General features: G+C 38.8%; 1 protein-coding gene across 1 annotated transcript in view; it reads right to left on the reverse strand.

The window, feature by feature from the left end:
• Positions 1–12251, reverse strand: part of LOC132393017 (lysosome membrane protein 2-like) — a 525473-nt gene that overhangs the window by 16646 nt on the left and 496576 nt on the right. Inside the window, exon 9 of the mRNA XM_059967708.1 lies at positions 4757–4875. Within this exon, the coding sequence (XP_059823691.1) occupies positions 4757–4875 (119 nt within the window). The remainder of the gene's footprint in view (positions 1–4756; positions 4876–12251) is intronic.

Here is a 12251-nt window from a genome sequence, read left to right on the forward strand (position 1 = left end):
ATAGACTTGAAATATAGAAGCTGTTTCAGGGGCAGGAGAGTTTGGGAATTTTTTCTTTAAGATTATGTAAATCTTTGGTAATATTATTTTCAGTGACTGGGGAATTACTGACCCATCAACTTAAAACAATCCCCAGAAAGATCATAAAACAAGTGAGAAGAGAGGTGGGAGAACGTTCTTTACAGCAGCTTGGTTATGTTGTTGATATCAAGAAAGTTCATTATGGTAACAGCAGGATATTAATCAGATTGAATGTTAGATGGAGTGTTGGCAGATTAAATCTAGTGCAATCAAGTGCAATGTGATGCAATTTGGGAAGTCATATAGGGTTACAATTAGGGTTACAAGTAAATAGCTGGTCACTAAGGAATGTTGAATCTTGGTGTTCAGGTCAATATGTCCCTGCTCTGTTCTCTATACACACATGACTGTGTGGCTAAGCATAGTTCCAATCCCATCTTCAAACTGGCCAACGACTTTACTGTTGTAGACATATCACAGGTGGTGATGGACAGGAAGACAGGACATCTGGTTGAGTGGAGCCACAGCAACAACCCCTCTCTCTCAGTGTCAGCCAAATTAAAGAGCTGATTGTTGATTTCAGGATTGGGGAAGAGGCAGATTTGTGCATTGAGGCAAACTACATTGGGAATCAGCAGCTTTAACATATCAGATGGTCTGTCCTGGGCTGGGCCTGGCATCTCTACTTTCTTAAGAGGTTTGGCTTGTCACCAAACACTATAACAAACTTCTATAGATATGCCGTTGAAGGTTACATCATAATTTGGTATGGCAATTTGAAAGCCCAGGAATGTTAGAAGCTGCAGAGAGTAGTGGACTCTGCCTAATACATGACAGGTATATTTTCTCCACCATTGGAAGTACCTCTAGCAGGTGCAGCCTCAAGAAGGCAGCATCCATCATTAATGTTCCTCACCATCTAGGCTATGCTGTTCGTTTTCTCACAGCAACCATTGGTCTGATGTCCCATAACCACTAAGTTCAAGAATATCTACTTTCCTTCAACCTTTTGGTTCTTGAACCAACCAGCAAAATCTGATGACTACAGTTTAGCAAAACATGACCACTTTGTACTATAATGGACTTCTGTTGTTCTAATTATGTTCTTTATTTGAAATATTGAATATTATTTATGTTTTAATTCATGATTTTGGTATGAAGGCAGCTTATATGATGCTATGTGCCTGTAAAATTGCTGCAAGTTTTTCATTGTGCAATAAACATGACTTTGACTTTGAATTTGAAAATGACATCATAGGTTGATAAGCTGGTGAAGAAGGTATATGACTGAGGCATAGAATTTAATAGTTGGATGTTATGTTGCAATTTAACATAACGCTGGTTGGGCCACACTTCGAGCTTGGGAAGTTGATGGGATGGATGTAATCATGCAGCAGAGAATGCAGAAGAAACTTATAAAGAACAGTGCCTGGATTGGTGGACAGGGAGATATTGGACAGGCTGGGCTTGTTTTACCTGAGGAGCAAAGGAGGCACTGCTAGGGTATTGAAAACAAGAAGGCATATGTTTAACATGAGAAGAAGGAATTTTAAATGGAGTCTAGGAAGTAAGTTTTACACAGAGAGAGATAGATATCTGGAATTCATTACCAGAGAGATGGTAGAATCAGGAACAATCCTACTTAAATTGGCAAAACAAAGAGAATACAGTAGGATTAGTGCAGATGGAAAGAAATATCATCACTAGCATGATGCCTTTTAGAGGAGTTTGTCGTTGAGCCTACTAGGGGATCAACTGTACTGGATTAGGTGTTATATAATGAACCAGAGGTGATTAGGGAGCTTAAGGGAAAGGAACCCTTAGGAGACGGTGATCACAAGTGTTTGAGTTCAACTTGAAATTTGATAGTGAGAGAGTAAAGTCTCATGTAGCAGTATTTCAGTGGAGTAAAGGAAAATACAGTGGTATGAGAGAGGAGTTGGCCAAAGTAATTGGAAGGAAATGCTGTCAGGGATATCAGCAGAGCAGACATGGCATGCGTTTCTGGGAAAAATGAGGAAGGTGCAGGATATTTGCATTCCAAAAACAAAGGAATACTCAAATGGCAAAATAGTACAACAGCAGCTGACAAGGGAAGTCAAAGCTGATGTAAAAGCAAAAGAGAGGACATAGAACAAAACAAAAATTAGTGGGAAGATAGAGTATTGGGAAGCTTTTAAAACCGTACAGAGAGCAACTAAAAGAATCTAAAAGGAGGGAAAAACTGTACAGAGAGCAACTAAAAGGAGGGAAAAGATGAATATGAAAGCAAGCTAACAAACAATAGTAAAATTGATAGTGAAAGCTTTTTCAAGCATGTAAAAAATAAAAGAGATGAACATGGAAATAGGACCATTAGAAAATGAGGCTGGAGAAATAATAACGGGGACAAGGAGATGGCAGATGAACTGAATGAGTATTTTGTATCAGTCTTCACTGTGGAAGACATTAGCAGTATGCCAGGTGTTGTAATGTATGAAGGAAGATGAATGAGTGCAGTTACTATTACAAGGGAGAAGATGCTCAAGAAGCTGAAAGACCTAAGGATATGTAAGTCACCCAAACCAAATGAACTGCACCCTAGGGTCCTGGAAGAGGTAGCAGTAGAGATTATGGAGGCATTAATAATGAATTTTCAAATCTCATTGGTCTCTGGCATGGTGCCTGAGGATTGAAAAATTGCAACTGTCACTCCACTCTTTAAGAAAGGGGAAAGGCAGCAGAAAGGAAATTATAGACCAGTTAGCCCAACCTGTGGTAGTTGGGAAGATGTTGGAGCCAATTGTTAGGGATGAGGTTATGGTCTACTTGGCGACACAGGACAAGATAGGACAAAGCCAGCATGGTTTCCTTAAGGGAAAATTTGTCTGACGAACCTGTTGGAATTCTTTGAGGAGATTACAAGTTTGATAGATAAAGGGTAGCAGTGGATGTTGCATATTGAACTTTCCGAAGGCTTTTGACAAGATGCCACACATGAAGCAGCTTACCAAATTTAAGAGCCCATGGTATTACAGGAAAGTTACTGGCATGGTTAGAGCATTTGCTGATTTGTAGGAGGCAGTGAGTGGGAATAAAAGGATCATTTTCTGATTGACTGCCAGTGTTTTGTGGTGTTCCACAGGGGTTGGTGTTGGGACCGCTTCTTTTTATGATGTATATCAATGATTTAGATGTTGGAATCGATGGATCTAATGCAGATGATATGAAGATTGGTGGAGGGGGAGGTAGTGTTGAGGAAACGGGTAGGCTGCAGAAGGACTTAGACAGATTTGGGGAATGGGCAAATGGAAAGCAATGTTGGAAAATGTACGGTCATGCACTTAGGTAGTAGAAATAAATGTGCAGACTACTTTCTAAGAGAGAAAATCCAAAAAGCAGAGATGTAAAGGGAATTGGGAGTCTTTGTACAGAACAGGGCATATGTACAAAATTAAGGGAGGGAAGTTTAGGGGAGACATCAGGGGTAAGTTTTTTACACAGAGGGTTGTTAGTGCCTGGAGTGACTTGCCAGGAATGGTGGTGGAGGCTAAAACATTTGGGGTATTTAAGAGCCTCTTGGACAGGCAAATGGATGAAAGAAAAATAGAGGGTTATGGGATAGTGTGGGTTTAGTACTTTTTTTTAAGGATTATATGGGTCGGCACAACATGGAGGGCTGAAGGGCCTGTACTGTGCTGTAATGCTCTATGGTTCCATGGTAGAACACTTGCAGGTAGAATTGGTGGTGAGGAAGGCAAATGCAATGTTTGCATTCATTTCAAGAGGTCTAGAATACAAGAGCAGGGATGTGATGCTGAGGCTTTATAAGACTCTGGTGAGGCCTCATCTTTAGTATTGTGAATAGTTTTGGGCTCCTCATCTTAGAAGAGATGTGCTGGCATTGGAGAACATTCAGAAGAGGTTCACAAGGATGATTCCAGGAATTAATGAGTTTTTCGCATGAGGGATGTTTGATGGCTCTCGGTCTTTACACGCTGGAATTTAGAAGGATGGGGGGTGGGGGGAATCTCACTGAAACCTTTCGAATGTTGAAGGGCTGAGGAGACATAGAAAGGATGTTTCCCATGGTGGAGGGGGTCTAGGACAATAGGCCATTGGCTCAAGATAGAGAGGTGTCCATTTAAAACAGAGATGTAGAGAAATTTCTTTAGCCCAAGGGTGGTGAATTTGTGGAATTTGTTACCACAGGCAGCTGTGGATACCAGATCATTGGGTGCCTTTAAGGCAGAGCTTGATAGGTTCTTGATTGGACACGTCATTAAAGGCTATGGGGAGAAGGCCGGGGAGTGGGGCTGAGGAGGGGAAAAGAGGTTCAGCCATGATTGAATAGTGGAGCAGTCTTGATGGGCATAATGGCCTAATTCTGATCCCATGTCTTATGGTCTTATGAAGGGATGAAAGGCTCAGTTTCTAAAATGATATGTTTTTTAGGAGTATGAGAAGTTATATCATGGCAAGTGACAGTTGCAAACATCATTGCATATTTCTGGGAAGTCTGTAAATACTTCTCAAAGGAGAGCAGGAGAATTGATATATTTAGGGTTGTTGTAATCTAGAGCTAGCAGGTGGAGATAATGGATCAAATATTGTGTTGCAAACTTTGTGATTCTCTAAATGAGTGATGTGATACAGTTGCATATTTCACTCTGAGGGAGGTGAGTCACTTGCCAGTTTTCAGAATATGTCTTTATACATTGTAATCTATAACAAACAGTCTTTCTATTCTACTCACTGGTTCTAAGTCGAGAAACGTTTGATGAGCTTCCATATCAGGTTTCATTCCGAGTATGTCACTCACTAATTTCTCATCCCCATTGTAAAAATGAGGAGATGATATGAAGATAGGAACTCCTTAAGTACAAAGACAAAATAAAAGAGGGTTAACTTACCAAACTCATCTGAGAGCAAGGGTTTGTTCCAATTCTCAAAAGCTCCAAGTACTGTACAATAAAATATACAAACGTTTGTACAAACGATTGCTCAGAAAGAGTAAGCACTCTGACTCCACCCCACCCCCCACTCCTTCCCAAACATACTCACTCCTCTAAGAGATTGATATGTACACTCCAGGAGTTTATACCCATTCAAACACACTCTAGTCCTAAAGCAGCACAAACCACCATAAGAAGCCGAATGACCTGGAGCTCTTCGGGCAGCAGTGATTAGTTAGCAACCGGCATAAGAACATTGTAAGAGGACATCTACAAGATGTGATGTCTCATGAAGGTGACATCCATCATCAGAATTCCCACTATTTGGGCCATGTCCTCTTCTCAATGCTGCCATCAGTCAGGAGGTACAGGAGCCTGAAAATCTACACTCAAAGTTCAGCAACAGCACCTGCCCCATTGCTAACAGGTCCTTCAGCTGACCTGACAAACCCTCACACTAATTTGGAATATATTTCTCTTTTCTCTCTCAACATACCTAGAGTCATTATGTTTGTTTAGTTTTGTAAATTATGTGTAATTTGTGTCAATTTGATGTCATGTCTGTAATGTACTATGCTACTGCTACATAGAGCTAATTTTCATGACATTTATCCCTTGGATGTGTATGCCCATGACAATGAACTTGAACTTGACCTGTTTCTGTCTCTACAATCACATTATTCCAAGTTTAAATATCTTACACAGAATTATAAAGCCCTCCCAGTATACTGGTATATGGATCACTAACTCAACTACGGGAAAGATTCAGTTACTTTTAGCTGTGCATCTGTATGTGGATCAATTTATCTTCTCAAATTACATCTCTATGCATTTGATTGAGTTAAATTCCATCAGATTGCCCAGTTTCCTACTTGACCTTAGACAATCTTCTTCACTGTCCATTATTCCATCAGTTTTGGTGTCATCTGAAAACCTATTACTCATAATAACTTGTTGGCCTGAAAGAATGACAATCTTCAAATCAGTGAATTCTAATGAATCAAGGACAGTGGAAGCAGACTTTGTTCTTGCCGTGTGCTTGGGGGATGGAGGCTGCCATTTTGTGAAGACACTTGATTCTCCATTTTGCGAGCTTGACATGCTGGACTTGATTAGTGTTTTAAAGAGGACACAAAGACCAGGTAATCTGCTGGACTGGTCATTTCCAAATAAGGAGTTGTTTGTGAGGTGTACTTTGGTTCGCTATAACATGTAGACTTGTGAATGCCTGAGGTGATTCGAGCTCATTGCTGACTGAGAACAAAGAGCCATGAGTCAGCAATGGTCCCTTGATGGGGAGAGGACAATAGATGGATGCTGCTTTGGACCAGAGCCAATGACCAGGAGTTAAAGACCAGACACATGACCTGTGGCCAACGACACGGGAATGCGACATTTGAATTGATAAGCAATGGATATAAAAGTGGATGCTTTGTGTGCGCCGGTGGCGGTAACTTCGAAGAATAACCATCGCAGATACAAGCGAGAAGAACCCTGCGTGAAGCACGTGGAGAGTGAGTAGTTACAAACCCCCCTGTGTTTATATTTACTGACGTAGTTACAACCTCCTCTGTGTTTATATTTACCGGTATGGTTACAAAACCCTCTGCGTTTATATTTATTGGCATGGTTACAACCCCTCTGTGTTTTTATTTACCAGTGTGGTTACAAACCACTCTGAGTTTATATTTACTGGTGTGGTTACAAACCCCTCTGTGTTTATATTTACTGATGTGGTTACAAACTCCTCTGTGTTTATTTTTACCAGTATGGTTACAAAACCCTCTGCGTTTATATTTATTGATGTGGTTACAAACCCCTCTGTGTTTATATTTACTGACGTGGTTACAAACTCCTCTGTGTTTATATTTAACAGTATGGTTACAAAACCCTCTGCGTTTATATTTATTGACGTGGTTACAAACCCCTCTGTGTTTACATTTACTGACGTGGTTACAAACTCCTCTGTGTTTATATTTACCAGTATGGTTACAAAACCCTCTGTGTTTATATTTACTGACGTGGTTACAAACCACTCTGTGTTTATATTTACTGACGTGGTTACAAACTCCTCTGTGCTTATATTTACTGGCATGGTTACAAAACCCTCTGTGTTTATATTTACTGACGTGGTTACAAACCCCTCTGTGTTTATAATTACCAGTGTGGTTACAAATCCATCTGTGTTTATAGTTACCGGTGTGGTTACAGACCCGCTGAGATTTTATTTACTGGTGTGGATACAAACCCCTCTCTGTTTATATTTACTGGAGTGGTTACAAAACCTCTGTGCTGTTATTTAATGGCGTGGTTACAAACCCTTTTGTGTTATATTTACCAGTATGGTTACAAACCCCTCTGTGTTTATATTTACTGACGTGGTTACAAACTCCCCTGTGTTTATATTTACCAGTATGGTTACAAAACCCTCTGTGTTTATATTTACTGACGTGGTTACAAACCCCTCTGTGTTTATATTTACTGACGTGGTTACAAACTCCTCTGTGTTTTTTTATTTACCAGTATGGTTAGAAACCCCTCTCTGTTTATATTTACTGGAGTGGTTACAAAACCTGTGTGTTTTTATTTACTGGCGTGGTTACAAACCCCTCTGTGTTTATATTTATTGACGTGGATACAAACCCCTCTGTGTTTATATTTACCAGTGTGGTTACAAACACATCTGTGTTTATATTTACCGGTGTGGTTACAATCCCTTCTGTGTTTATATTTACTGGCGTGGTTACAACCCCTCTGTGTTTTTATTTACCAGTGTGGTTACAGACCAGCTGAGATTTTATTTACTTGTGTGGATACAAACCCCTCTCTGTTTATATTTACTGGCGTGGTTACAAACCCTTTTGTGTTATATTTACCAGTGTGGTTACAAACCCCTCTGTGTTTATATTTACTGATGTGGTTACAAACTCCTCTGTGTTTATATTTAACAGTATGGTTACAAAACCCTCTGTGTTTATATTTACTGACGTGGTTACAAACCCCTCTGTGTTTACATTTACTGACGTGGTTACAAACTCCTCTGTGTTTATATTTACCAGTATGGTTACAAAACCCTCTGTGTTTATATTTACTGATGTGGTTACAAACCACTCTGTGTTTATATTTACTGAAATGGTTACAAACTCCCCTGTGTTTATATTTACCAGTATGGTTACAAAACCCTCTGTGTTTATATTTACTGACGTGGTTACAAACCCCTCTGTGTTTATATTTACTGACGTGGTTACAAACTCCTCTGTGTTTTTTTATTTACCAGTATGGTTAGAAACCCCTCTCTGTTTATATTTACTGGAGTGGTTACAAAACCTGTGTGTTTTTATTTAGTGGCGTGGTTACAAACCCCTCTGTGTTTATATTTATTGACGTGGATACAAACCCCTCTGTGTTTATATTTACCAGTGTGGTTACAAACACATCTGTGTTTATATTTACCGGTGTGGTTACAATCCCTTCTGTGTTTATATTTACTGGCGTGGTTACAACCCCTCTGTGTTTTTATTTACCAGTGTGGTTACAGACCCGCTGAGATTTTATTTACTTGTGTGGATACAAACCCCTCTCTGTTTATATTTACTGGCGTGGTTACAAACCCTTTTGTGTTATATTTACCAGTGTGGTTACAAACCCCTCTGTGTTTATATTTACTGATGTGGTTACAAACTCCTCTGTGTTTATATTTAACAGTATGGTTACAAAACCCTCTGTGTTTATATTTACTGACGTGGTTACAAACCCCTCTGTGTTTACATTTACTGACGTGGTTACAAACTCCTCTGTGTTTATATTTACCAGTATGGTTACAAAACCCTCTGTGTTTATATTTACTGATGTGGTTACAAACCACTCTGTGTTTATATTTACTGACGTGGTTACAAACTCCCCTGTGTTTATATTTACCAGTATGGTTACAAAACCCTCTGTGTTTATATTTACTGACGTGGTTACAAACCCCTCTGTGTTTATATTTACTGACGTGGTTACAAACTCCTCTGTGTTTTTTTATTTACCAGTATGGTTAGAAACCCCTCTCTGTTTATATTTACTGGAGTGGTTACAAAACCTGTGTGTTTTTATTTAGTGGCGTGGTTACAAACCCCTCTGTGTTTATATTTATTGACGTGGATACAAACCCCTCTGTGTTTATATTTACCAGTGTGGTTACAAACACATCTGTGTTTATATTTACCGCTGTGGTTACAATCCCTTCTGTGTTTATATTTACTGGCGTGGTTACAACCCCTCTGTGTTTTTATTTACCAGTGTGGTTACAGACCCGCTGAGATTTTATTTACTTGTGTGGATACAAACCCCTCTCTGTTAATATTTACTGGCGTGGTTACAAACCCTTTTGTGTTATATTTACCAGTGTGGTTACAAACCCCTCTGTGTTTATATTTACTGATGTGGTTACAAACTCCTCTGTGTTTATATTTAACAGTATGGTTACAAAACCCTCTGTGTTTATATTTACTGACGTGGTTACAAACCCCTCTGTGTTTACATTTACTGACGTGGTTACAAACTCCTCTGTGTTTATATTTACCAGTATGGTTACAAAACCCTCTGTGTTTATATTTACTGACGTGGTTACAAACCACTCTGTGTTTATATTTACTGACGTGGTTACAAACTCCCCTGTGTTTATATTTACCAGTATGGTTACAAAACCCTCTGTGTTTATATTTACTGACGTGGTTACAAACCCCTCTGTGTTTATATTTATTGACGTGGTTACAAACTCCTCTGTGTTTTTTTATTTACCAGTATGGTTAGAAACCCCTCTCTGTTTATATTTACTGGAGTGGTTACAAAACCTGTGTGTTTTTATTTACTGGCGTGGTTACAAACCCCTCTGTGTTTATATTTACTGGTGTTGTTACAAACCCCTCTGTGTTTATATTTATTGACGTGGATACAAACCCCTCTGTGTTTATATTTACCAGTGTGTTTACAAACACATCTGTGTTTATATTTACCGGTGTGGTTACAATCCCTTCTGTGTTTATATTTACTGTCGTGGTTACAACCCCTCTGTGTTTTTATTTACCAGTGTGGTTACAGACCCGCTGAGATTTTATTTACTTGTGTGGATACAAACCCCTCTCTGTTTATATTTACTGGCGTGGTTACAAACCCTTTTGTGTTATATTTACCAGTGTGGTTACAAACCCCTCTGTGTTTATATTTACTGATGTGGTTACAAACTCCTCTGTGTTTATATTTAACAGTATGGTTACAAAACCCTCTGTGTTTATATTTACTGACGTGGTTACAAACCCCTCTGTGTTTACATTTACTGACGTGGTTACAAACTCCTCTGTGTTTATATTTACCAGTATGGTTACAAAACCCTCTGTGTTTATATTTACTGACGTGGTTACAAACCACTCTGTGTTTATATTTACTGACGTGGTTACAAACTCCCCTGTGTTTATATTTACCAGTATGGTTACAAAACACTCTGTGTTTATATTTACTGACGTGGTTACAAACCCCTCTGTGTTTATATTTACTGACGTGGTTACAAACTCCTCTGTGTTTTTTTATTTACCAGTATGGTTAGAAACCCCTCTCTGTTTATATTTACTGGAGTGGTTACAAAACCTGTGTGTTTTTATTTACTGGCGTGGTTACAAACCCCTCTGTGTTTATATTTACTGGTGTTGTTACAAACCCCTCTGTGTTTATATTTATTGACGTGGATACAAACCCCTCTGTGTTTATATTTACCAGTGTGGTTACAAACACATCTGTGTTTATATTTACCGGTGTGGTTACAATCCCTTCTGTGTTTATATTTACTGTCGTGGTTACAACCCCTCTGTGTTTTTATTTACCAGTGTGGTTACAGACCCGCTGAGATTTTATTTACTTGTGTGGATACAAACCCCTCTCTGTTAATATTTACTGGCGTGGTTACAAACCCTTTTGTGTTATATTTACCAGTGTGGTTACAAACCCCTCTGTGTTTATATTTACTGATGTGGTTACAAACTCCTCTGTGTTTATATTTAACAGTATGGTTACAAAACCCTCTGTGTTTATATTTACTGACGTGGTTACAAACCCCTCTGTGTTTACATTTACTGACGTGGTTACAAACTCCTCTGTGTTTATATTTACCAGTATGGTTACAAAACCCTCTGTGTTTATATTTACTGACGTGGTTACAAACCACACTGTGTTTATATTTACTGACGTGGTTACAAACTCCCCTGTGTTTATATTTACCAGTATGGTTACAAAACCCTCTGTGTTTATATTTACTGACGTGGTTACAAACCCCTCTGTGTTTATATTTACTGACGTGGTTACAAACTCCTCTGTGTTTTTTTATTTACCAGTATGGTTAGAAACCCCTCTCTGTTTATATTTACTGGAGTGGTTACAAAACCTGTGTGTTTTTATTTACTGGCGTGGTTACAAACCCCTCTGTGTTTATATTTACTGGTGTTGTTACAAACCCCTCTGTGTTTATATTTATTGACGTGGATACAAACCCCTCTGTGTTTATATTTACCAGTGTGTTTACAAACGCATCTGTGTTTATATTTACCGGTGTGGTTACAATCCCTTCTGTGTTTATATTTACTGTCGTGGTTACAACCCCTCTGTGTTTTTATTTACCAGTGTGGTTACAGACCCGCTGAGATTTTATTTACTTGTGTGGATACAAACCCCTCTCTGTTTATATTTACTGGCGTGGTTACAAACCCTTTTGTGTTATATTTACCAGTGTGGTTACAAACCCCTCTGTGTTTATATTTACTGATGTGGTTACAAACTCCTCTGTGTTTATATTTAACAGTATGGTTACAAAACCCTCTGTGTTTATATTTACTGACGTGGTTACAAACCACTCTGTGTTTATATTTACTGACGTGGTTATAAACTCCCCTGTGTTTATATTTACCAGTATGGTTACAAAACACACTGTGTTTATATTTACTGACGTGGTTACAAACCCCTCTGTGTTTATATTTACTGACGTGGTTACAAACTCCTCTGTGTTTTTATATTTACCAGTATGGTTAGAAACCCCTCTCTGTTTATATTTACTGGAGTGGTTACAAAACCTGTGTGTTTTTATTTACTGGCGTGGTTACAAACCCCTCTGTGTTTATATTTACTGGTGTTGTTACAAACCCCTCTGTGTTTATATTTATTGACGTGGATACAAACCCCTCTGTGTTTATATTTACCAGTGTGGTTACAAACACATCTGTGTTTATATTTACCGGTGTGGTTACAATCCCTTCTGTGTTTATATTTACT

Source organism: Hypanus sabinus, chromosome 4, assembly GCF_030144855.1.
Source record: "Hypanus sabinus isolate sHypSab1 chromosome 4, sHypSab1.hap1, whole genome shotgun sequence".
Taxonomy (NCBI): Eukaryota; Metazoa; Chordata; class Chondrichthyes; order Myliobatiformes; family Dasyatidae; genus Hypanus; species Hypanus sabinus.